General features: G+C 38.2%; 1 protein-coding gene across 11 annotated transcripts in view; it reads left to right on the plus strand.

Annotated features, from left to right (window-relative positions):
- Positions 1-12,893, plus strand: part of Phf20l1 (PHD finger protein 20 like 1) — a 70,911-nt gene extending 58,018 nt beyond the window's left edge. For 7 of the 11 annotated variants that reach the window (XM_029470076.1, XM_029470079.1, XM_029470080.1 and 4 more), the window contains 3 exons: positions 3,098-3,446; positions 4,805-4,970; positions 6,715-12,893. In XM_029470076.1, the coding sequence (XP_029325936.1) occupies positions 3,098-3,446; positions 4,805-4,970; positions 6,715-6,857 (658 nt within the window). In that variant the 3' untranslated portion in view covers positions 6,858-12,893. The remainder of the gene's footprint in view (positions 1-3,097; positions 3,447-4,804; positions 4,971-6,714) is intronic. The other 4 variants (XM_029470078.1, XM_021183395.2, XM_029470084.1 and 1 more) reach the window with 2 other exon arrangements.
- The last annotated feature ends 13,071 nt before the right edge of the window (positions 12,894-25,964 follow it).

Here is a 25,964-nt window from a genome sequence, read left to right on the forward strand (position 1 = left end):
TTTGGTGGCTGATTATGGGATGGACCCCCAGGTGGGGCAGTCTCTGGATGGTCCATCCTTTCATCTTAGCTCTAAACTTTGTACAGACTCATTCTTACAAATTCAAATACAAATCTAAGAAATAAAAGCATAACATCAGTTAACCACAAATGCAAAAACTAACTAAAAATAAAACAAATGCAGGTAAGCTTTTTAAAATATTTTATTTGGAGGGAAGTTTAAAAATAAAGCTGTCTTTCTTCACAGATTATATGATAGTTTATCAGGTAGTCTTTTGGAGGTCACAGTAGCACTTCAGAAGACAGAATATTTAAAAGAAATCTACAGTAAGAAAAACGTTGAACAGTGGTAGCACACAGCTTTAATCCTGGCACTCGAGAGACAGAGGCAGAGGCAGGTGAATCTCTGAGTTTGACATCAGCCTAATCTACACAGTGAATTCCAGGACAGCCAGATAGGACTACACAGAGAAATCCTGTCTTGGGGGTGAGGGGAGTAAGGAAAGAATAACCCTTTGGATAATGACAAGCTCTGTATACCTGGTTCACATCCTACTATTTAAAAAAAAAAATTAGAGCTAATGTTTTGTGGACATAGCTAACTGTAGCTGATAGGTGAGTCTGTTTTCAATGTCTGATAATAGTGTGAGAGGAATTCATTCTATGTGGGTGTGTTCTTAACTACCATAAGATGGACTCAGAAAGAGTGAGGAGGCAGCAGATGCAGGATCACCTTTGCTGCTGTGCCTCATAACATTTTATAACTTCAGACAGTTTTTCCTTAAGGAAAGTCTAGGTCCTTCTAAGTAACATATCTGGATAGTTTTGAGGCCTTTTGCTCATTTTCTTCTAATGCCAGACCATAGTTGTTTAAAGAATAAAGGGAGAGCCTTTTCTTTTATGTAATGTAAATGTTCTGCTCGTTCTTCCCAGGATTTGCCCCATCTGCATTCTGAGGCCTCATCTTTCCTGTGAGTCCTAAGTTTGGTGTGCCTTTGAGTTGCTTACTCTGCTTACTCTCTTGTCCTAGCCAGACAGCTTTATTTCATGGGAAAAGTTTCTGTACCTTTTCATTTCTGTGACTCCACTCTTCCTTTGCTTCATTCTTTACACCTAATAGCAGCATTCATATTAATGAAGCAGAATAAAAGCCTCTTTCATGCTGTTTTGCCCCTGACCAAAGGCCTTGAATAATAGGAATTTTATTGACATACCCTCTTCCTTAGTATGTTGACCAACCATTCCAGCTATACCAAAGCATAATTTGTAAATGAATTATGATTTCTTAAACATCCAGCTATTTTAGTTTCCCTAGAAGATGCCTTTCTATCATTGCCTGATAGCTAGAATTGAGCCTGCTCTTTTTGGTACATTGCATGTGTACTGAGACTATTGTTATTATATGGTAGACCTTGGGTCTTAAAGTCTTCCTGAATTGGGATTCAGGTGTGTGTCACCAGGCCCAGCTATAGGCATAGGTTTTCAGAGGGTTATGCCACCTGTCTCCAAACGGCATGGCAGGGTTCATTTCCCTAGACTGTGGAGCCAAAGAACCAGGTTTCTTTCTAGTATGCCTTCTACTATTGAGAATTTTAAGTGACTGTTTTCTAGATATTAAATTGCTAGAAGTTTAAAAGACAAAAGGTTTTAAGCTAAGAAATTATAAATGGATATTGCTAGAAGAAAGCTAATTTGAATCTCATTTAGAAATTATTAATTTGCAGCCATCATTGAGCCTGTAGGACAATGGTTCTCAATCTTTGGGGGTCTAACTACCCATTCACAGGGTTCATATAAGACCCCCAGAAAGCACAGATATAATTCATAACAATAGCAAAGTTACAGTTATGAAGTAGTAATAAAACTAATTTTATGGTTTGGGTCACCACAACATGAAGAACTGTATTGAAGGTTCACAACATTAGCAAGGTTGAGACCCTCCTACCAGAAGGTAGGAGGAGTCATACCTTGTGAGTAACCTTGCACTTCATTCAGAGTGGAGCACTGCTTTGCTTACTGCAGAATGTATTGTGCTACAAACTCCACTTCACATGATCTAATTCTTATTTAAAATGGAGCACCCTAAGTGAGCATAGACCATAGTTGTGGTATAAACAATGGAACTTCTTTGGAGGCCAATTGTACAGTAACTAAAATAAAAGTATATTCTATTCTGCAGTTCTTTATCTGGAAATTGATCTGGCTGTAGTATTTTAACATGTACAGTGATACACATATATTGGAGAGCTAATGGGATGTACTGGACTGGCAATTAATATCATTTAACCATTAAAGTCTAAATAAAGAAAATCTGTGTGTTCTGGTGTGGCAAGATGCCCACTGTGTACTGTTTAGGAAAAAAGAAAAAGTATGGTGAAGCCTACTTGTAAAAAAGAAAAATATATATACCCCTGTTTAAAGAACAACAGCAAAAAGATTTAATTGTTCTTATTTTATGTGTATGTGTGAGCACCCACTTGTATGTATCTACACCAAGTGTGTGCCAGAGAGGGCACAGAGTCAGTTCCCTGAAACTGTAGTTATAGGCAGTTGTGAACCACCTGATGTGGTGCTGAAAACCAAACCAGCTGGGTCTTCTGTAAGAACAGGAAATGCTCTTAGCTGCTGAGCCATCTCTCCAGCCCCATATTTTCTTATTTTTAATAATTTTGTATGTACAGAAAAAGTCTGTAAGATCATGTGGCATTTACAATTGCTACAGTGGAATAAACTTGCTTTTTATGTGTTCAGTTGTAATTTTTATCTCATGAATAGGGATGGCTTTTTAATTAGAGGTTATAAAGTATGTTTACATAAACTATGTATCATACAGTAACAACAAAAATTCTATAAAGAAATGTATATATCAAACAGCGTCACTAATAATCAACAGAATTCAGTTCATTGTTGATTTTCTGATTATTGTATAATTAAAACTGAGAGGACTTATATTTTGGACAAATGCTAGTGGAGTCAACTTAAAGGACAACTTTGTCTTTGATCCTGACCCCTTCTTCATATGGTTACCAAATTTACCACAATTTTTAGCGTGTTGCCATTCTTTTCATGAAGTGCTATTTCTTCATTATTTTTTTAAGGAATAAACATCATCCTGACCTTCATCTCTGGGCTTATTCTGGGAAGAGGAAAGACCAAGATCAGGTAGTAGCTGAAGCAGAGAGAAAAGTAACACTTCAGGACACAGCTAACTCAGAGGGAAAGAAGTATGTACAGAACCACAAAGAACCATCCCTGAAAATGGAAGAAACCTATATAACAAGCGAACACAGCTATCAAAAGCCACAAAGCTTTAGTCAGGACTGCCAGTCTCTCACAGACCCTGGAAGCTCAGATGATGATGATACTAGCAGTTTTGAAGAAGATGGGGAACTCCGTGTGCCAGATAAAAGCCATCTTCTGTACAAAAATCGGGGAGTGTCAGAGAAGGTAATGGTTCCCATGAAGCAAGAGAAGAAGTTGATGGAATTAAACACACCTAGCCCTTGGGCTTTGCTAATCCATAAATACCTGCTTAAAGATTTGTTTTCCTTTCTCCACCACAAAACATTATCCATGTAAACATTGAGTTTTTATAATACATTCAACTGCTACCCTAAACATACTTAAATATCTCTAGAAATCAATGAGCCAAATTGTATATCAAAAGGAAAATGAATTTGTGATCATTCAGGTATTTATGGAGTCATAATTTGCTTTCCTTTAATGTGTTTTGGACAGAGCATCACACTAAAGCATATGTGTCAGTGTATCAACTCCATTGTGCAGTAACTGTATAGACGTGTCTCCTGTTTGTTGGGCTGAGCATTGAGACTGAAAGCGGCCCTCAAGCTTTATTGCTTTCTCACTAGAAAGTCCACTTTTTAAAAAATTATTATTATTATTATTAGGTATTTATTTCATTTACATTTCCAATGGAGTGAGGGCAAAGCAATTATTGGAAAAAAATCAAGTTAACTGTCAAAGACTGGTTTAGAAGTTCAGCTAATGGCAAACTGGCCTTTATCCCAAAAGTCCCTCACACCCTCCCACACCCACTTAGTTCATATTGTTGTTCCACCTATAGGGTTGCAGATCCCCCCAAGTCCACTTTTAAATTAGTTCTTTGCTATTCTGGCTTTTTTAAATGTCAAGTAATCATTGCCAGAAGTTCATAACTGAATTGGAAAGCTTATATTTTATGAAACTTATAGTAAATTATTTTGACAAATTAATATCCTTCTATAAAATTAGTTAACTTTGGCAAATCTAAATCCATATTTTGTATGTGTATGTTTTTAAACTTTTGAATTCTGAAATTTTTTGAAGGATTCTTACCTTCTGTTATCAGTATAACCACAACAGTAAAGGCCAGTTTGCCATTAGCTGAACTTCTAAACCAGTCTTTGACAGTTAACTTGATTTTTTTTTCCAATAATTGCTTTGCCCTCACTCCATTTGTGTCACCAGTTAAAATTAATTGAGAAAATCATTTAGTCATTCCAATTATGGGATGGAATTTTCATTTACTTAGCACATTTTACTAAAACCTTCTTTTCTGGATCACACTCTAGAAGGCATGGAGGAGGGATATAGGGACACCTTTATTCTAGAAGAACACTAGATGGAATTTGATGGTGTGTAAGAACTTTCTCCAAAGACTTTCTCAGAGTCAGATTGGCTCTTGCCTACCTAAGTAGGATAATAGATTTTTCTGTATCTTTCTCATTTTGAAGTAGAATTTCATCCAGTTCTCTGTGTTTTGTTTTATTCTGTTTCATTCTACTTTTCCCACTGGTCCTTTGGAGAAGAATCCAACATCAGGGAATAAAGTGTTTGTTTATAATGATAAAAAGGGCACGGAGGGCCCAGGAGACTCGCATCTTCAGTGGCAGCTAAATCTCCTCACACACATAGAAAATGTGCAGAATGAAGTCACCAGCAGGATGGACCTCATAGAAAAAGAAGTGGACGGTAATGTAGCCAAGAGCTCATGTGTAGCTAATGTCATGTGTGTAGTGTTGTTATGAAGAAGCTCTTTAACTTAAGTTGTAGAATGCAAACTACAGATATACTACCTGCCTGCTGAGGTCTGTCTCTTTCTTTACACTGTATTTAGCATATGCAGGGTGTTGTAGGCTCAATACAGGGTAACTGGATATTATCCTTAGTAGTGATTTCTTGTCTGTTTTGCTTTATTCTTAACATGGATGATTATTAAGTAATGCCTATATGCCTGGTTTGATATAGAATATTTGTGAAGTGTTTGCTAGTTTCATTGAAAAATATTTTCTATGAAGTCATATATTCATTTCCACTTTGACTAATATTTGAGTAGAATTAATTTCTACAAGTTAAGCAATCAAACCTTAAAGTTTCCAAAGATCACATAGAAATTAAAAAGTAGGCAGAAGAAATACCCCCTTATTATATTTGAATAAATTGAAATTCCTGGATTCTCATTCTCATATGCTTCTTTTGCTTTGACTATTTTGTCCTGATCTCAAAGATCATAACCTGTCTCCAGCCTTTAGTCCTTTCTCTGTAAATTTTATACTGTACTAAGGTTGATATAAACTGTATTTCTGCCTTTTTTTCTCCCTTAAGAGAGGAAGTGAATACCTATTTCAGAAGCATCTTGCATTTGTTTTTAATTTGATTAAATAGAGTCAGTTTGTCTTGTGTAGATTTTTGAAGATATTAAAATGTATCTTGACAATTACATATTTTAATGGATTTTTAAAGGAAAGAATGAAAATTGAGCATGTAATTGATTAATTGAATTCTATATAGAATTTGGGTATACTTGCACATATTACAGAAGGAAGGGGGTATTTCAATAAAGTAGTAATCCTGGAAAGGACTCTAAGAAACCTTTCCCCTTTCCTTTGTTAATGAAGATGTAACCTGGGGAGATGGCTCAATGGTTAAGCACTTACTTTGCAAATATGGGCACCTAAGTCCAGGTCCCTAGAAGCTATACAAATAAAAGCCAGAGGTGATGGTATGCATTTGGAATCCCAGCAGTGATGAGGTGGGACGTGGAGGTATACTAATTCCTGGTACTTTGTAGCCAGCTAGCCTAGCTACTTGGCAACATTCCTGGCCAATGAGAGACATGATCTCCAACAAATGACAGATAGTGTCCAAGAAACAGCACCCAGTTTGTCTTCTGACCATCACATGCACACACAGTCATGTTCCTGCATACAAACATGTGCCCAGGAACACAAGGAGACGATGAAATGAAAACTATTTATATCTAAATTAATAGAAAGTTTGAGCAGGCCTAATGAACTGTTATCTTTTGTTTCAGAAAAGAAAGTGAAGGAGACATACGAATGAAATGTGTGGGTCCATGTATATGCATACTATATACTCTGTGGGAAAGATTTTCTGAATGAAGTGTGTGTGTGTGTGTGTGTGTGTGTGTGTGTGTGTGTGTACATGTAAGGTAGTTCAGAATTAGGCTGGGCATGTAGTTCAGTGTTTGAACAGTTCTGGGTTCAATCCCCAGTATTTTAGGGGAAAAGGTATCTGAGATAGCAGATGAAGGTTTCCCAGGATTGAAACTATTGTGGGTGGCGTGACTAAGTGCATTGACCTTCTATAAAGAGGGAAGTGAACTCTTTATTTCAGTCACTATTCATTCTCTCCTAATTGATTATCTTCTGGCTGTTCTCAGTGCCATTTAAACTTTCCTCCCCCTTTCTTCTAGTTCTGGAAAGCTGGCTTGATTTCACAGGGGAGTTGGAGCCACCAGATCCCCTTGCAAGACTGCCCCAACTTAAACGTCACTTAAAACAGCTTTTACTTGACGTGGGCAAAGTACAACAAATTGCAACTCTTTGCTCTGTATAACAACAGAAAAAACTTGGTGACAAGAATATGTCTTTCTTCAGTTGAATCACTTTTATTCCTAAGTGGATAGTCAGAAAGCTTAATGTTTGGTCATTTACTGATTTGTGACATCAATAATATGGCATCTTGGAAAGAAAATGAAGAATAATTTTATCAAGGAAGCTAACATTAAAGATGAGTGAACAAGCTACAAATGATAATGTCATCTATGCCAAGAATCAATGAGGATAATCCAAGCTGCACTAAAGGAATGGAATTGGCAAGATACTTGTAGTTGCTTTCATGAAGCTCAAGATACCCATAGAAAGAATTATGATGTATTTATATAGCTTTAGAAGAGATACCCATGTTTATAAACCAGCATTTGGCCAAAACCACACTGTAAGGAAATTGAAGTTGTGGAGAGTTCTACAAGATTGCTCTAAGAATTGCCTTCTAGCAGTTGGATCCAGCTGCAAAGAAACTTAAATTATTTAAACTTCTGTAGGATCATGAATTATTTCTTGGGTGATGAATGTATTTTAATCAGAAAACTGACAATGGATGTCTCACTTTGGGGAAAATAATTGTGGAATTCTAACTTCATTATGAATGTATTTTAAGAAACCCACCAAATAATTGGAATTTATTGCAGGCATTGTGCTCTTTAAAAGTAAAGTGGCTTGCAGAAGGGCCCAATGTGCCAAATGTTGATACTGCTGGAAAGAGGATTTGAATATTGCAGGAATCCTTCCACCCGCCATAAGCAATGCCCTTAACCCATACAAACCTGTGCGCCACATGCTGGGTGTGCTCTGTGTAGGGGAGTCATGGTATCCAGACTTCAGCCTACATTTGATCCTGGATACACTTGGTGTTTGCTTGCCTTTTGAAAAAAACTATAAACCTCAGCTGGGATGAGGAGTGACAAAAATATCAAAATAATCTGTTGCTGTGGATTTTTTTTTAACTGCTAGTAGTGGAATACTGGAAAAGCTTCATTTCTGAAGACAAATTTTATTTTAAAATATAAATATACACTCACAAATTTTAGCTTTGTTCACAAATGGACAGATTTATGAAACCAAAGGCAACTAAGTTGCTTACTCAGCTCTTGCTGGATTTTTGAGCCTAGGTCCTACTGTCTGCCAGTCCTGGTGTGAGTTGTGTGCACGCCGCAGTGCTACATGTGCAGGTATGCATAAGTGAGTATGCTTGATAAAGTAGTCGACATACATATGTACATAATCAACATATTTATATCACACATATCTAGTTTTATTACTATAGATTATACAAATTGATGGTTAACATAAAATGTTGCCTTTTAACAGACTGTTTTTAAAAACTAAAAGTGTATGTACAGGTTTTGAAATTTTTTTAAAAAGGGGAAGAAAAGACTGTTAAGTGGAGGCTATTTGATGACATTACACTTGAATATTTTTTTTGCCTCATTCTGTTTATCAGTTCTGGAAATCTGTATAAAGGCACTTAGAACTGATAGACAGTGAACTTGAATTTATCTTTGATAAGAATACATGCCACTGTACATTCAGATATTATTTAAAGTTGCAAAACACACTGTTCTTTATGTAAGGTACTGTATGTAAAACTCTATTAAAAACTGTTCCACATACCCTAAAATTTCAGCTTGCCTTTTTGTGGCCTTATGTTTTGATGTGAGGATTAAAAGAATGTGTAACACATTGGGGAATTTTTATTGCCTTTTGAGATTTTTCAACTGACAAATGTGCCAAAGATCACTATACATAAAATGTAGTCTTCTGTATTTACTTGTGATACCTAAACTTTGTCAAAGATCCTACTGATGAATGCTTTAGCAGAAGTCATTGTGGGGTAGTTATTAAATTTGCATATTAAAGTAAAAATTAGTGCCTATAACCCATGTGTGGAGTAAATTTACTAATGTTTGTGTTTCAAGATTGATACTATATTGTTCATTTATGTTTTAAAATGATGGCTTTAAAATTTCCCATCATGACTGAACCCTAGATGTTGAATTTGCGTCTTCTTTTCAGAAATGTAGCCAGTAATGTCCTTAGTCTGTAAATAGTGTTGTTACCTTGGTTCTTGTCATATGTGCAGAAGAACTCTGTGTTCAGAGCTCAGAAGAATTCAGTTCTGGTCACCTTGATTAAAATAATGCACAGTATTATAGTACAGACTCAGTGTTCCCACACAAAGTCTGAAATGTTCCATGTGTGGAGTACGGACTCCCCAAGTGGAAAGTTCATACCTTATTTCATGTAAGCAGGATCACTGTCAAAATACAGGCTCACTAAAAATGCAGTATACAACAAATTCAAGATATGAGTTTAAGTTGTATACAAAAAGGAGTGAAGTTCACGTTTAGTCTTAAGTCTCATGCCAAGAATGTGTCATGATAAAATACAAAGACTCCAACATCCAAGAAAATACAAAATCCAAAATATTTTTCTTCCCAAGCATTTCCAATAATGAACACTAAGCTTCTGTCTTAAAATATAATCACTTGGATAGCAACTAGGAAATTGAGTACTTCATTGATTTTATGTTAAATGTTCCACTCTGCTTATTTGTCAATGAATGAAAAAGCTAATTCTTAAATTTAGATCTTTAAAGAATATATCAGATTATACGCACATACCCAGTTACTATAGAACCAACCAATAATTGGTTAAGGCCTATTATCAGGTAGAGGGCAGCACATTTCTTTGAGAGAATGAATTAACTTTGGAGAAGCAAATACATTGTGAGAAGTATCAGGTAAAATTTGTTTTGCCTTTTAGTCTTACCTAAAATCATTGTTTTGAATTCTAAGCAAGGAACTGGAGAGGGTATTTTCTTCAATGATAATGTTTTGTTTGTCAGATGGACAAAAGAGAATGAGCCTCAGTGGAGGGATTCCTCCTCATAATTTCTGGCAAATATAATTTGTACTTCTTTGTGGTTGTCTATGGTTCAGCTGACTGTAGAAGTAATGTATTTTCTCCTTAAAGGAACTTGTTATTCTTAGAATTTCAGGTAAATCACCTGTTCCCTAGTTGTTTCAAGTCAATGTCATACTCAAATATGTATACTTTTCATGTTAAAACTGAAGCATACTACTTCCTCCCCAATAAACTGAATCTGCTGCCATTGTCACTGTCTTGGTTAATAGCATCCTATCAGTATATGATTAACACACAGAGTCAGCACTTAATAGTCATTTCAGCACCACATAAGTGTTTTCTCAAAACAGTGATGATGTCTTCTTCAGGCCTGTTGGGAGCCCATTGTAAGTCATGGAGGTAATGAGTCAGTTTTACTTACCTCTTTCATTCCAGCTTTGTTTTCATTCTGATTCTTCAGATTGTCACTGCCAGAAGAGAATTACATTTTATAAGTATCAGCTCTGTGCTAGGCATCATAATGCCTCCTATGGTATATGAATTAATTCTTTCAGAGGACAGGTAAGAGTAATAATCACTTTCTAAAAATGCATGGAAAGGTTTATGCATACACTCAGACATACATCCTGGATATGAAGTGAGTTTTTGTTGTCTGTACCGCAAGTGTTCCTTGGCTCTTCTTGTCATTTTAATTTTCTACTGTAAAACCCTAAGGGAATAATTCATAGTTTGTTGTATCTGTGTGGTATGGAATGTGTCCAAGCTGGCCTAGTTTGTTCTCACATTCATGGCAATGTAGCCTGACTGTTAGGACTGTGCTTATTTCCATCTCTTACCTTCATATCACTTCTCTGTGTGAAAGATCCTCACTTGTTTATAGATCTATAAATCCAGATATATAACTTGACTATCTCTTGTCTTGACTATCTCTTCCTAAAAAAATTCATTACCAAAGGCTCCTGTATTGAATCAAACTGGAGAGGAATTCTGTTACCAAGTAATAACTTGCTATACGGAAACAGGCACAGATTTGGTAATCTCAGATTTCCTGGTAATTAATTTACTAGCAGTATGATACCCTGAGCTTTGGTTTACTTGTCTATAAATGATGACATACCAACTTGGAACTTTGCTTTGAGAGTTAAATTATCAAGAAGCATATGACATGAACTTGATATCACCTATCACTGAGTGTCATCTATGTGCAGGCCATGAAATTAATATGGTTAGAGTTGGATAGAGGATAAGATCATGTTCCACAGGCTAATGGAGACAGTAACATTTTCTAGTGAGAGCCCAACCAAAGAGACCTTTCTTTAAAGGAAGATAATTATACTTGAATGTGGTGGAGCAGGGAGAATAGATATATATTCATTGAAACAGTGTTCTCTTAAATTTGACTAGAACATCCAGAAAAATTTAAGACATTGAAATTCCTAGTCTCAGTTCTCTCTAAACTAGAGCCCAAGGAAAGACTTCTGAGTGTACTTAGTTTATTAGAAACAAAATCTAACAACTCAGTAGCAGGAGGGAAGTGAGAGAATGGAAGAGGGGAGGAGAAAGCAAATAAGCAGAATGATTGCTGTGAGCAATGGGACTTTGATTCTGCCTTTTTAAATCCCACATACAGTATGTAATTTCCAAGTTGTAAATATTAACATTATACCTAATCACATAGAACATTTTTAAATGCATGTGGTTGAATCTGATGCATCATGGTTGTTTTGTTGTTTACCAACTTTTTTTTTAAAGGACATAGGCAGAATTTTGAGGTAACATGACAAATTAGAAGCTTCCTACATGTCTCCTTATAAATAAGTCAGAATAAAGAGAAATGGATGCTATCCAATAGAGAACCATGGAAATCCATGTAATGATAGTTGAGTTAAAAGCCTGTAGGAAAAGGTGGAGCATGCTGAAAAGTATTTAGCAGCAGCACAGCTTCCTGATATAGAGAGGGGAAGCAGAAGTTTCATTTTCTTAGGTACTTTTATATATCCTGTGTCTTAATTAAAAGAAAAAAATTTAAGGCCAAAATGAATATTGCCCTAAGATTTAAAGATCTCAAATCTTACAATTTTAAGTTTACCATGTTAAAAAAAATTAATAATCATTTTTAATTAAATTGGATTTTTGTTATTGTTGATTTTATACTTGCCTTTGGTCTGCTAAATTATCAGTCACTGGAATTGGAGGTGATTAAAAAAGCTCACAAAAAAACCTTAAAAAAAAAAAAAGGTAAGCCAGGTGGCACCAATGAAGAGATGACCTATCCTACGGACAGTTTACAGCTCTTACAAACCTTTATATCCAGCTGCAGATTTTGAGAAGATGGCAAATTCTCTTATAGTCAGATCAGCAGCCAAAAGGAATCACATTCTATCATCCTGAGTGCCATCTTGAGAACTTGTTTAAAACTAAGCTATCTTCGGTATCTGTAAATTGGGATAATAGCTGGTCAGCTTGAATTTGACTTATAACATCCCATAGGTAAAGAACAACCTTAGGAGGCCTGTGGAGAGTGCTAGAAAGCTGAAAAGCATAGTTTGGCAGGAAGGTCTGACCAGACAATGAACTATACAGGGAAAGATAGCCCCACTTTTGATGGTGGGGAGCAAATAGCCCCAGAGGTTAATAAATCCTGAGTCTGAGATTATTGGAAATCAACCTTTGGAACCAGCTATTTCCCTTCACTGTTGAAGACTTGAGAATTTTGAAGATCCAGAGGGTCATGTCTGGATGACCAACTGAAGGATTTCCAACTCAAGCCTCTGCCTCCTGTAAAGATCTTGCACAATGCTTGTCATCCACATACACTTTGCAATGGGTTGAACAGAATGTAGAGATTTGTAAAATACAAATAGAGACCTGGACCTATAGGAATCTCTACTGTGGTAGCTTCCCTCATGCACAAATAAAGGAAGCTACTTAAGTGGGCATTGCTCTGGTAGACTTCAGATGGTTGTCAAGTGCTGACTGAACAACTTCAACTGGCCTTTCCTTGACCTGTGCATCAAACACAGTCTTAAGTACTAGAGACCTTAGAAACAACTGTAATAATTCATCATTTTTTCTTTTGCCCCACCCCTTACTTACTTTTATCAGCCTTTACTGTATTAAAAAGAAAATCTTGTTTCTATTTTTATCTCCTTTAATAAATTTCCTAATTTTGTTGATGGACTTTTTCATTGTTGGCCCATCCCTCCCTCCACCCCTTTTTTTCATCTTTGCTCTGCCACTATCACCTTTTATATTATACATTTGTTATTTTGACTTTCTCTTTTTAAAAGAAGGTTTTCTGTATTTTCTATATGCCTCTTCTTACATTTATCTTCTTTGAGGCTTTGTTAATATTGGAGATTTTTATTTTATTCATTTTTCTTTTTTAATTGTATTCATATTTTGTTCATTTTTCTCCTCCTTTGCTCATTTTTAGTTTTCCTCCATAACAGTCTCATTTTTTTTCCTTCTTTTACTTGACATTCTTCCCTTTCCTCTTATGTGCTTATTTTTAATGCTGTTCCTTTACTATTTCCACACTTATCTATTTTTTTCACCTTCATAGCACACCCTAAGTTTTGATATTTGATGATTTTTTGTGATATATGAATAGGCTTCATTCAATACTGAGTATATGGTTTGATACTGTTATTTCAATAGTATTATGCATTTCTGAGCATTGCTATAGCTTGAGCCCTCAAGAGGAGCTGCCCAAAAGAAGCCCTTCAAATAAAACTGAACAAGTATCCATAGCAGCAAATGCACAAAACATAACATGCAAATATGAACAAATAGAGCAACCCAACTCCAAAAGGTCATGATTCTTCAACTACTGAACTCAAATACTGAATTAGGTAAAATGTGAGGTAGATGTTTAAAAAGCTTGCTATTAAATGATTAATGGCTTCAAAAATTATACAAATAAGATTATTTGATCTAAAAGTCACCAACATTGAATGAAGGAGCAAACCGGATGAGAATTTTGACATATACATACAGTATCAAACATCAATATACTTAACCTGAGAAAGAATATCAGGAATGAAGATTAAAGGAGAGAGTACCCTCACGCATCAATAAGAAAAACAAGCTTTGCCACAAGATCTAAGAACTCTAGGAAATAATGGACCAAACTCCAGAATCTGTATAAGATAAAGGAATTGAGATTTTAAAAGCATGTATGTGATGAAATTACAGTTGAAAATTTACATATGTAGAGTTAACAAATGGGCATCCAAATATGAGAAACATTTAAAGACTCTGGCATGTCCAAAGGAAAACCTCTCTAAAACATTAGAATCAAGATGATAAAAGTACAACATAATATTTAAAGCCTCCTTGAAGATTACTTCTCTTAGTAGTTGAAGTTGCAGTGCAAGGTAACAAGAGAAGAAAATACTCAGTAGTCCTAACCAGTTGTAATGCCCATGAGTCACAACAATGACCAGCACAGTAAGATATCCCTAAATATACAATAGTGGCATTTACATCTTCACATTAACTGACAACTGCATAATTGGATTTGAAGCCACTCATCAGAAAAGAAATCAAGCCTGCTACTTTAGCCAACCAAGTGAACCATGGTTGAACCATGTTAGAGGAGAATGAACCACAGTCACTTTCCTAAGCCTAAATGCATTCTTAATTCTTATCCTTATACTGAAAGATAAATATAGCTCTTCCCTCTCATCAAATAAACTGTTTTCAAGCAAAGAGTTACTACAGAAAGCAACAGGTCAGAGTGCAGAGAATAACAGAATGTAGTGTCCAGCCATAGTTGGTACATCTACAATACAACCCTACACTTAAGGTTCAGGGCCAAGGGGTGGGGGTGGGTGGGTGGGGGACTGGTGGGGGGGAGTGTATTGGGGACTTTTTGGATAGCACTGGAAATGTAATTGAGGAAATTTCCTAATTAAAAAAATATATATCGAAATACATTCAAACAGGCATAAGCATTTAAAAAAGGAAGCAAATAAATATAAAAAAAAAAACAGGAAAATACAAACAGGTGAAGGGTATGAATAAAGTGGTTCAAGACATGAAAGGGAAAATAAGAGCAATAAAATACCTTACAAACTAAGGTAATGCTGGAGATGGAAAACCCAGGAAAAAGAACAGCAACTACTGACATAAGCATCACCAACAGAATACAGGAGATAGAAAACACGATAGATGAAATTAATATATCAGTCAAGGAAAATTCAAAAACTAAAAAGTACGTGACATAAAACATTCAGAAAATCTGTGACAGTCTGGAAAGACCTAACCTAAGAATAATAGGAGGAGGAGGAGGAAGAGGAAGAGGAGGAGGAGGAGAAGAGTAGGAGGAGGAGGAGGAAGAAGAAGGAAGAGGAAGAAGAAGAAGAAGAAGAAGAAGAAGAAGAAGAAGAAGAAGAAGAAGAAGAAGAAGAAGAAGAAGAAGAAGAAGAAGAAGAAGAAGAAGAAGAAGAAGAAGAAGAAGAAGAAGAAGAAGAAAACTCCCAGAAGAAGAAGGACTCCCAGTTCAAAGGCCCAGAAATCATCTTCAACAAAATCATAGAAGAAAATTTCCCCAACCTAAATAGAGATGCCAATAGAAGTATAAGAACCTTACAGAACACCAAACAGATTGAATTAGAAAAGAAAATCCAAATTAGAAGCAGCAAGGAGGAAAGGCCAAGTAACATACAAAGGCAGACCTATTAGGATTAAACCCTATTTCTCATGAGACTCTAAAAGCTAGAAGGTCCTTGTCAGAGATCTTGCAATCCCTAAGAGACCGCAGATATCAGCCCAGACTACTATATCCAGCAAAACTTTCAATCATCGATGGAGAAACCAAGATATCCCATGACAAAACCAAATCCAAACCATGTTTTCACTAGCCCAGACCTACAGAGGATACTAGAAGGGAAACTACAACCCAATGAAGTTAAATATACTCAAGTTTAAATACTTTCACACCATTAAAATCAATAGAAGTGAAACTCTCTGTCTCTGTCTCTCTGTCTCTCTCTGTCTCTCTCTCTGTCTCTCTCTCTCTCTCTCTCAATAATGGGGAGTATCAATCATTGGTCATTAATATCTCTCAACATCAACAGACCCAATTCCCCAGTAAAAAGACACAGGCTAACAGAATGGATGAATAAACAGAATCCATAATTCTGCTCTATACAACAAATACATCTTACCAACAAAAAATAGTCATTATTTCAGTAAAAAGGGCTGGAAAAGGGTTTTCCAAGCAAATTGACCTAAGAAACAAACTGTAGTAGCCATTCTAATATCTAATAAAATAGTCTTTCAACTGAAAGTAACCAAAAGAAACAGGGAAGGACACTTCATGCTCATCAAAGGAAAAATCCACCAAGAAAACATCTCTATTCTAAACATCTGTGTCCCAAATGCAAGGGCACCCACATTTGTAAAAGAAGCATTACTTAAATCACACACGGAACCCCACACATTAATAGTGGGAGATCTCAACACCCCAATTTCACTAATGAACAGATCATGGAGACAAAAACTAAACAGAGAAATAACAAAATTAACAGACGTTATGATTCAAATGGACTTAACAGTTATTTATGGAACATTTCGCCCAAACACAAAAGAATATACCTTCTTCTCAGCACATCACAGAACCTTCTCTAAAACTGACCATATAATTGGTCACAAAGCAAACCTCAACAGATACAAGAAAATTGAAATAACCCTGTACACCATGGTTTAAAGCTGGACTTCACCAATAACAAACAACAGAAAGCCTACTCTATACTCATGGAAACAACAATTCTTTATTCAATGATGACTAGGTCAGGGAAGAAAGAAAGAAATTAAAGACTTTCTAGAATTCAATAAAATAAAAATGAGGGCACTCAAAAAGTATGACCACATCCTGTACATGTCTGAGAACTTTATTTTTTATTTTTTATTTATTTTATTTTTTTAATTAGGTATTTTCTTCATTTACATTTCCAATGCTATCCCAAAAGTCCCCCATACCCTCCCCCCCAACTCCCCTACCCACCCATTCCCACTTCTTGGCCCTGGCGTTCCCCTGTACTGAGGCAGATAAAGTTTGCAAGATCAATGGGCCTCTCTTTCCACTGATGGCCAACTAGGCCATCTTCTGATACATATGCAGTTAGAGACACGAGCTCTGGTGGGGGTGGTGGGGTTACTGGTTAGTTCATATTGTGGTTCCACCTATAGGGTTGCAGACCCCTTTAGCTCCTTGGGTACTAGCTCCTCCATTGGGGGCCCTGTGATCCATCCAATAGTTGACTGTGAGCATCCACTTCTTTGTTTGCTAGGCCCCGACATAGCCTCACAAGAGACAGTTATATCAGGGTTCTTTCAGCAAAACCTTGCTAGTGTATGCAATGGTGTCAGCGTTTGGAGGCTGATTGTGGGATAGATTCCCGGGTATGGCAGTCTCTAGATGGTCCATCCTTTCGTCATCTGAGAACTTTAATGAGAACATTTTTAAAAAAAATATTAATTTCTGTAGTGGAATTTTTTCAAGAAAGCCGAATATTTATATGGCATTACTAAGGACTGCTGCATCTATTCCAGTTTACAATGGGAAAGAGCCAAGAGTTGGGGCAGAGATATTTAAAAGAAACAGTACCCTTTGCAGAAGATAAGAGCTTGAGCAAGTTAAAAGTTGCTGCCAGAGTGTGTGAAGATAAGAAGCCATATAGTTAAAGAAAAAAAAATCTTGCTCTCCACATTTCCACAGTAGGAAATGTGCAAGACCTTCTCAGAAAAGGCTCCAGCTTATAAGCACAGAAACTTATTTAAAAGGAAAGAACCCAAACTGAGAAAATAACTGAATGGGTCCCTTGATCCCTCTGAGCAAAATCCCAGGGAGGTGTTTCCTAGAGTCAGCACATAGATGCTGATAGACCTGTGGTTCAAGGAGTCTCTCTGATGGACCACTGCATGAGGCTGTGAAGGAAAGATAATGGAGACCCCAGGATTGTGAAGATTCCAGGATCTGTGGGATCTTGTACTGAAGAAAGATTCAGGTATGGAGTAAACTTGCCCAAGAGAGATGTTATGTGTGCTAGAAGCAGTAAAGCTAGAGGCCCCTTTGGAACCTACATAACTACATCATGAGCCTCAGGTGCTGGTTATGGATCTTCATATTAGTTTTTTGCCTGGTAAATTTGAATATTGCTATTGGTCTGACCATTCCTTGTTTGTCTTCAACATCCCCTTTTGGAATAGTAATGTTTCCTTTTTACAATTATATATTAGAAGTATGTAATTTGGTTTTTCATTGTACTGGGGTTCACAGTTAAAACAGTGCTTTTGGTCTCAGAAGAAACTTTAGACATTTAAATTGTGTTGGAACCATTACAGATTGTTGGGACTTTTGAAATTTGACGCAATGCATTTTCCATTATGAGATGGCCATGAACCAAAGTGAACAAAAGATAGAAGGTATGACTTAAATGTGGAATGTTTGAGTGTCAACTTGACAGTGAGGTGGCTTGTAATAATTTATACTGTCACCATGACAAGACCAAGAATGACTGGAAAGAATCCTCTGAGTATATGTTTGAGGGATTCCTTTGATTAGGTCACTTTCAGCAGGTTGGGCCCTAGACTAGTTAAAGGAGGGAAAGGGAATTGATCAACAGTGTGCATTGATTTGTCCACTTCCTGATTATGACACAGTTTTAACAACTGCCAAATATTTCTCCTACCAAGCCTTCCCTATCCCAATGGACTTCCTCTCAAACTGTAAATGAAAATAAACACCCTCTATCCTTTTATCAGGTTTATTTTTATTAGGTTATTTTATCATAGCAATGGGGAGAATAACCAATGCTATTGTTCATTCCTGATTATGTAGTTATTGAAATTATTCTCTTATTTCCAATTTTAGAGATTTCACTACTAGGAGTAAGAAATAAAATTGAGATGAACCCTGTAACATTGCTGAAATTGCCCATAAACCACAGGTTAGTTATGTTTACCCTAAAATTTACGCAGTACATTTTCTCTTAGTAATGTATATGCAATTAGTGACTTAGTATAGGCGAAAATATCCAGTTATGGATAAAGATGGGAAGAGTGGACATCCTTGGTTTCTTTCTTGCTGGCAAAACGTTAGTCTTGCACCACTGAGTGAGATATTATCTGCAAGTTTTGGTATGTGCCTTTTTAAAACTTAGATTTGAGACATTTCTTTCAATTCTTACTTTGGTGAGAGTTTTTTATTATGAAAGTTGGATTTATGTAGTTGGACTATTTTGTAGTTGAATTTAAAAAAAACTGTACATGTTTGTCTTTATTCTCATGTAAATGGTCATATCTATTTGTCTTTCATCATGATGTATTTTATGTTGTAATACTTTTAGAGGTTAAACCAACTTTGCACTCTCAGAATCAATTCAACTTGGTTATTATATATAATCTAGTTTATAGAGTACTTTTTTTATTATACTACTAAGAATAATGATTCTATAATAATGAGAAATGTTGTTTTCTTTATGTGTTTAGCCTTAGTAACAGGAATTAACATCAGATGAAATATCCCCTTCTCCTCTGCCAGTGCCTGACAAATAGAGATGGCTCACAGCCATCCATTGGACAGAGCACAGGTCTCCAGTGAAGGACAGAGAAGTGGATGCTCACAGCCATCCATTGTACAGAGCACGGCATCTCCAATGAAGGAGCTAGAGAAAGTACCCAAGGAGCTAAAGGTGTTTGCAGCCCCATAGGAGGAACAACAATATGAACTAACCAGTACCTCCAGATCTCCCTGGGACTAAACCACCAACCAAAGAAAACACATGGTGGGACTTATGGCTCTAGCTGTATATGTAGCAGAGAATGGGCTAGTCAGTCATCAATGTGAGGAGAGGCCCTTGGTCCTGTGAATGTTATATGCCCCAGTATAGGGGAATGCCAGGGCCAGGAAGTTGGAGTGGGTGGATTGGGGAGCACGGGGAGAGGACAGGGGGTCTTCGGAGGGGAATCTAGAAAAGGGGATAGCATTTGAAATGTAAATAAAGAAAATATCTAATAAAAAAGAAGATAAAAACAGAAATATTCCCTTTTCTATTTTCTGGAAGACGTTAAGGCCCATCTTATTTCTTTCTTAAATGTTTAGTAGAAGTCATAGTGAAGCTGTTAGGATTTCTTTTTTCATTTTATGAAGAGTTTTAAACTGTTAGTTCAGTTTTATTGGTATGCATCTATTCAAAGTTCCAATTTCTTCTTTCCAAACATATTTGTGTGTGAGTTATGTATGCATAAGTGCTAGTGCCAGCTGAGGCCAGGAGAGGGCATCTAAAACTGGAATTACTGGAAGTTATGAGCTGCCAGAATTCCGGTGCTGAGGCATCTCTCCAGCCCTATAATCTCTTCTTTGAGTTTGAATTTGAAGTTTGTATCATTCTATAAATTTATACATTCTATCTGGTTGTCTGCATAGCTACCTTAATAGTTTTTATGAGTGTACTTTATAACTACTTTAGTTTAAACCTATACGTCTTATGTAGTGATGTCCTTTTTTTCTGTTTGATTTTGTATCAAGCTGTGTCTTCCTCTTTCGATAGTCTTAGATGACCCATGTAAAAGGATTATTCCACCCCAGAAGGAGTTGAGATGAGACCCACAGACTGAGAACCACTGGACCTAGAGGCTTCTCAAGGTTGTTTTGTTTTTGTTTTTGTTTTTTGTTTGTTTGTTTGTTTAGCTTTTGTCTTAGTCAGGGTTTCTGTTCCTGGACAAAACATCATGACCAAGAAGCAAATTGGGGAGGAAAGGGTTTATTCAGCTTACACTTCCATACTGCTGTTCATCACCAAGGAAGTCAGGAATGGAACTGAAGCAGGTCAGAAAACAGGAGCTGATGCAGAAGCCATGGAAGGATGTTACTTACTGGCTTGCTTCCCCTGGCTTCCTCAGGCTGCTCTCTTATAGAACCAAGACTACCAGTCCAGAGATGGCACCACCCACAAGGGGACCTCCCGCCTTGATCACTAGTTGAGAAAATGCCTTACAGCTGGATCTCATGGAGGCATTTCCCCAACTGAAGCTCCTTTCTGTGATAACTCCAGCTGTGCCAAGTTGACACAAAACTAGCCAGTACAGCTTTTTAAAGAAGCTGGTTATTTATTTTATTTTTTCTATTGTTTTCCATTTATTTTTTCTCTATTTATTTATTTTTCTTTTTCATGGTGTTCATTTATCTCCTCTTGTTTTTTTAACCCTTTGAGGTAGAAGCTGTGGTAACCAACTTTAGCTCTTAATTCCTTCTATTTTAGGCACTTAAAGCTATGAATTTCCTTTTAAGCTCTGACTGACTTGATTACATACCACAATTTTTATAAATCACATCGTCATGTCAGATAGAGACTGACACAGACACTTCTTCCATCCTTCCGGAATAGGAATGGAAACTTACACTATGGTGAGTTTAAAGTGAGGAACACTAATGTGAGACCCACAGAGAGACCCATAGAAGCAAAGGAGGCAGCACCCACATCTACACTGTTAGCAGACAACTGTGGTGGACCATGACTCAGCTGGTCACGTTGCATGCACATCTGCACTGTTGGCAGACCACTGTGGTGGACCATGACTCAGCCATCAGATTGGATCCCCTGTCAGAAAATAAATGGATGCTTGTGCTCAGTTTGCTTTCTCCTTTTTATTCAGCCTGGATCTTCAGCCCATGGAATGGTGCTGACCACATTTAGGAAGGGAGGTTTTCTCAACCCAGTTAACCCAATCCCCTTTACAGATACCTCCAAAGCTCCGCTTCCATGATGATTTTTAATCTCATCAAGCTGACAACCAAGGTATCCACAACAGAATTAGGAGGCTACTTAAATTACTAGAGCACAGGCCAAGTCTTCTCAAAAGTCAAAGGAACCGTAATGAAAAATAACATGTCAGAGCCACATCCATCTCCTGCAGAGAGTAATGGAGCAAAACAAATATTCTAGACCTAAAATGACTGACCAAGGTTGAAGAACTCCATCTTCAAGAGCATCAAACATTTGTCTTCAGTGTCTCTTTGATCTGAGAGTGACAGTCCTACTTAAAACACTCAGGAACACATAGCAGGATTCCTGAGGTTAAGGTCTATAAGAGTTGTAAGAACATCAGAGCCATATAGTCCAAGGCAACAGCTAACATGGAGCATGGATTCAGATGGTTGCCCATGGAGCTAGTGAGAGAAAAATTGCTAAATACGCTCATTTTCACTGTAGCTCATGGTGCTCTGAGAGGAAACAGAAATCAAAATGCTGGAGGCAAGGAAATTAACCTTTAATCAGACTGATTTGGAAGGTTGTTACCACTAAAACCTCTATATTTGCAAGAAATGTATTAATTCATTTATAACCATATCATCATAAGAAATTATTGAAATAGTGCCAGCATATGGTCACTGTATGTTTAATTTTTAAATGCAAATTAAGATATTCCTGGTTCTTGGTACAATGAACTTTTTTTTTTATTCCTAGTCTATGTGGTCTTGCAGAAAATGAACCACTTAACTCTTTGTGAGTAGGACTCCTCCATCCTTGTAGTGGGGAAGGGCACAGCCTCTCTACTGTCTGGTGAGATTGAAATTTCTTGTTCCAGTATTCAGTGATCTGGCAGAGTTGAGCATGGGAATTCAGTCTTCCTCTGCCCTCTGTTAATGGCCCCCTGGTAGGACACTCAAGAGTGTTCCCCACATGGTCCTGGCTGGCACCATAAGGAGATGTCCTGGATATTTCAGGGTGTGGAAAGGTCTTGATATTCCTCTAGACCTCTTCTGATACCACCCTGGTGGAATGTGAGAGTGACATCAGTCCCCTGAGGGCTCCACTGATACTGGAGAGAGGGGAGTTCTGACTGCTGGCTGGGTGAACATTCTGACTCCTCCTGTGTACTCAAACCCAACTATAAAGAGTTTCAGGGAACTTCTCACAGAGTAGCAAGGGTGGAACCAGGAAGGACTCCTGACCCCACACTTGGCCTTTGATGGCTCAGGGCTGGGGTAGCTGAGTGTAGTTTTTCTGTGATGGATATTGTTGCCAAGAGCTTAATTTCTACAAGTCACTGTCTTGCCAGGCTGGCTCCTATTCTTGAGATCTTGGCTTTTGGAGATTTTTCTGATTGATTGTTCAGATTTTATCTGTGTCCAATGACATTTGTAATTTGCAAGATTTTCATGTGAGATTGAGATTAAAACCAAGGGGTTTGCTCCCACATGCTCCTCTGGTCGTAAGGTAGGTGGCTAGTCTTCTTCCTCGATCCCTCCTCTTTTCTGTGTCCTCTTATGTTTGTTCACAGGTGATGTCCACAGCTTAAGACACTCTTAGGAAGGATAGAAAAAACCATTTCTACCCCATCTTTCTGGATATAGAAATTGAGTGCAAAAAAAGTTTTATTTCCCAGGTGACCCAAGAGAAGGAAAGATGTGGCTTGGAGAACAGTGTGGGTGCATGAGAAAGAAGTAAAAGCTGCCCTAGAGGAAGCATAGGCCCAGCAATATCAATATTGTTGCAGACTGGAGTAGGACATAGAGGGCTAGTAAGCAGTTCCCTATGAGGGTTACAGTCATCAGTGGACTCAAAAGTAAAGGTGTGTGATGTGCCATTTGTAATATCTCCCCATGTACCATGACTGCATTTTCCTTATATCTTCAGCATATCTGATTATGCACAGAGGCTCTGTATTATGGAAGGAATGAAACAAAAAATGTAAACTAATCTGTGGCATTCAGCACCCAGGAGTTCCTGTGCCAGTGAGGAGGAGCCCTCTACTAGAGTGATGGAGGTCTTAGTAGTACATGGAAGCTGATGGAGTTACTGTGGAAGCCATGTCCTGAGTCTCAGTGGAGAAAGGTACAGCAGAGGTGAGGAGCTGAGTCATTGTGAGGAGACAGCTTCACATGGGGGATACTGAAGCTCCTGTTCCACTCTACTGCTTAGGTAGAGAGAAGCCCTCTTCTAGTGGGGCAGACTGAAGCCCACACTGTTCCGCCCAATACTGAGCTCACACTACCCACTTCAGTGGTCTGCCAAGTGAGTCTGGGTGGAGAACACCTGTCTCTCTCCCCCAGAGCCTCTTTATTCATGGGCTGTGCCCAAAGGTCCTAAAGCCCCAGATCCAGTGGGGCAAAGACACCTCAGCAAGGAACAGGCCCTATCACCTACACTCCACTGCTTCCCAGGATTAGAGCCAGGCACAGTGACTAAGCATTCAGCCTGCCTTAGCTAACCTGGGGCATGGTGAGAAGCAGGGGGAGCAGTGGGTCTGTGACAAACCTCTTCACCACTAATGTTCAACTTTCAAAGATATCTGGTTTGAAAAATCCACAAATGGAGTCATGCTGGACTTCCCAGAGTTGTGCTGCTCTAACAGAAAAGGCGCTGGTGGCCATCTGAACAAGGGGTCATCAGGGTTCTTACAGCATGGGCAGCAGACTCTGGGTGTGGGGAGTTCTTCCTCCTGAGTTTCAGGATGTACAACACATCTCCTTAAAACGTCTGGGGTAGTTGTTCTCCCTCCAACTTTCCAGGGTGACAGACCTTCCTGCACTGGGGTTTCCTGAGCACCTGAGAGTGAGTCTCTATGCTTGGTAGTGAGGTTTGAATTTTCTGACATTTTCTAGGGCTGTCTCCTAAGCTGGTAAAGGAGATTCCATGAGCTTCTGGCAGCTGCTCTTCTGCTTTGCGAGACTACAGCTGTGAGGATCCAGAGATGAAGAAAGGGGAGTAAGCAGGGAACAAAGTAGGGTGGGGCTGCCTGTTAGGATTTCAAGGAATCACCATGAAGAAGAAAACTAGGAAGGATCTCAGGCTGGCAAGCACAGCTAAACCATCAGTGTGGAAAGTTAAACAAGAATGGTCCAGGGAAAGGGGACCTGACCTCTGGAGGAGACCTGTATGGAGGCTAGGGAATGATGGGGGAAATCCCAAAGTGCCGTTGCCTAGGAAGGTGGCAAGGAGCAGGGTTGCTTATCTGACTCAACTGTATACTCAGTTTGTCTCATGACCAGAGCATGTTTAGGTATTTTGGAGTGATTTGTGAGCCCCAACTTCAAATTCCTATGTTAAGCCTTCCTTCTGCCACTATTTGGAGACAGGGTCTTGACACAACAATTAAACTAAAGTAAGGATCTTTAAGGTAGTACACAATCTAATGTTTCTGGTGTTTTCACGAGTAGAGACTGGGATGCAGACATACAAAAGGGAAATTCCACAACGAAGACAGAGATTGCCTGGCACCCATAAGCCACAAAGAGGAGGCTCAGAAACAAACCCTGACATCTTTGTTTCAGTCTTCCAGTCCCCAGAGCTCTGAGGAGAACCTTGGCCATTGTGTAAGCCACTAAATCCACAATACTCTGTGATGGCAGCCCAAACCAGCTTGAATAGTTGACAATTTGGGGCATTTATGTCAAGCACTGTGAAAGCCATAGTTAACCTGCCTGGTCCCTCCAACATCCCCTCTTGGTCTCTATCCAGTGCAATGTGAGCCCTTGGTGTCTTCCCAGTGGGAGACAGGCTCTCGTCCCACAACTCTGCTTCCTTTTCTTAAGGATACCGTTATTCAGATTCTGTGCTCCTCCTCCACTCCACCCTTGAGACATCATTCAGACTCTGCCCTTTGTCCTGCCCTGTGTTCTGTGTGTTTGTTGTTGCCCTGCATAATGATGCCCTTTGCACATTGAGAAAATAATAACAGCCATGGTGATAGTATGGACGAGCCGCCTTCCTCAATTCTTTGTTTGCTCCCTTGAAGAGAGCCTGTAGACAAGTAGGCATATATGGCCATTATCTTCTCAGCTTCATTTAGAAGAAGGAGACCTCCTTCTTCTCAGGAATAACGGTCATTTCCATACATTACACAGTTGCAGCTGAGAAGGAGAGAAGCTGATCCTGACAGTGCATGGACATATGGGCCTTATGTGTGGAAGAATCCCACTGCCTGCCTCTGCTAGCTTGGCTTGGCAGGGTTAAGTCCTCAGAAAAGGGGGACTAGAGAAAGGTGTGCACATATACATGTGTGCTCATGCATGCAAGAGGTATACTTGGACTCCTTCAGTACGATTCTGAGTTCAATATTAATGGCAACAGAATTGTCCTGTTTTGTTTTCTGCCATGGCTTCATTTTCTACAATATTACCTACAGATATTAGGCTTTAAAGTAATACAGAAGGAAGGAAGGAAGGAAGGAAGGAAGGAAGGAAGGAAGGAAGGAAGGAAGGAAGGAAGGAGAGAGGGAGGGT

Source organism: Mus caroli, chromosome 15 (genome assembly GCF_900094665.2).
Source record: "Mus caroli chromosome 15, CAROLI_EIJ_v1.1, whole genome shotgun sequence".
In the NCBI taxonomy this organism is placed as follows: Eukaryota; Metazoa; Chordata; class Mammalia; order Rodentia; family Muridae; genus Mus; species Mus caroli.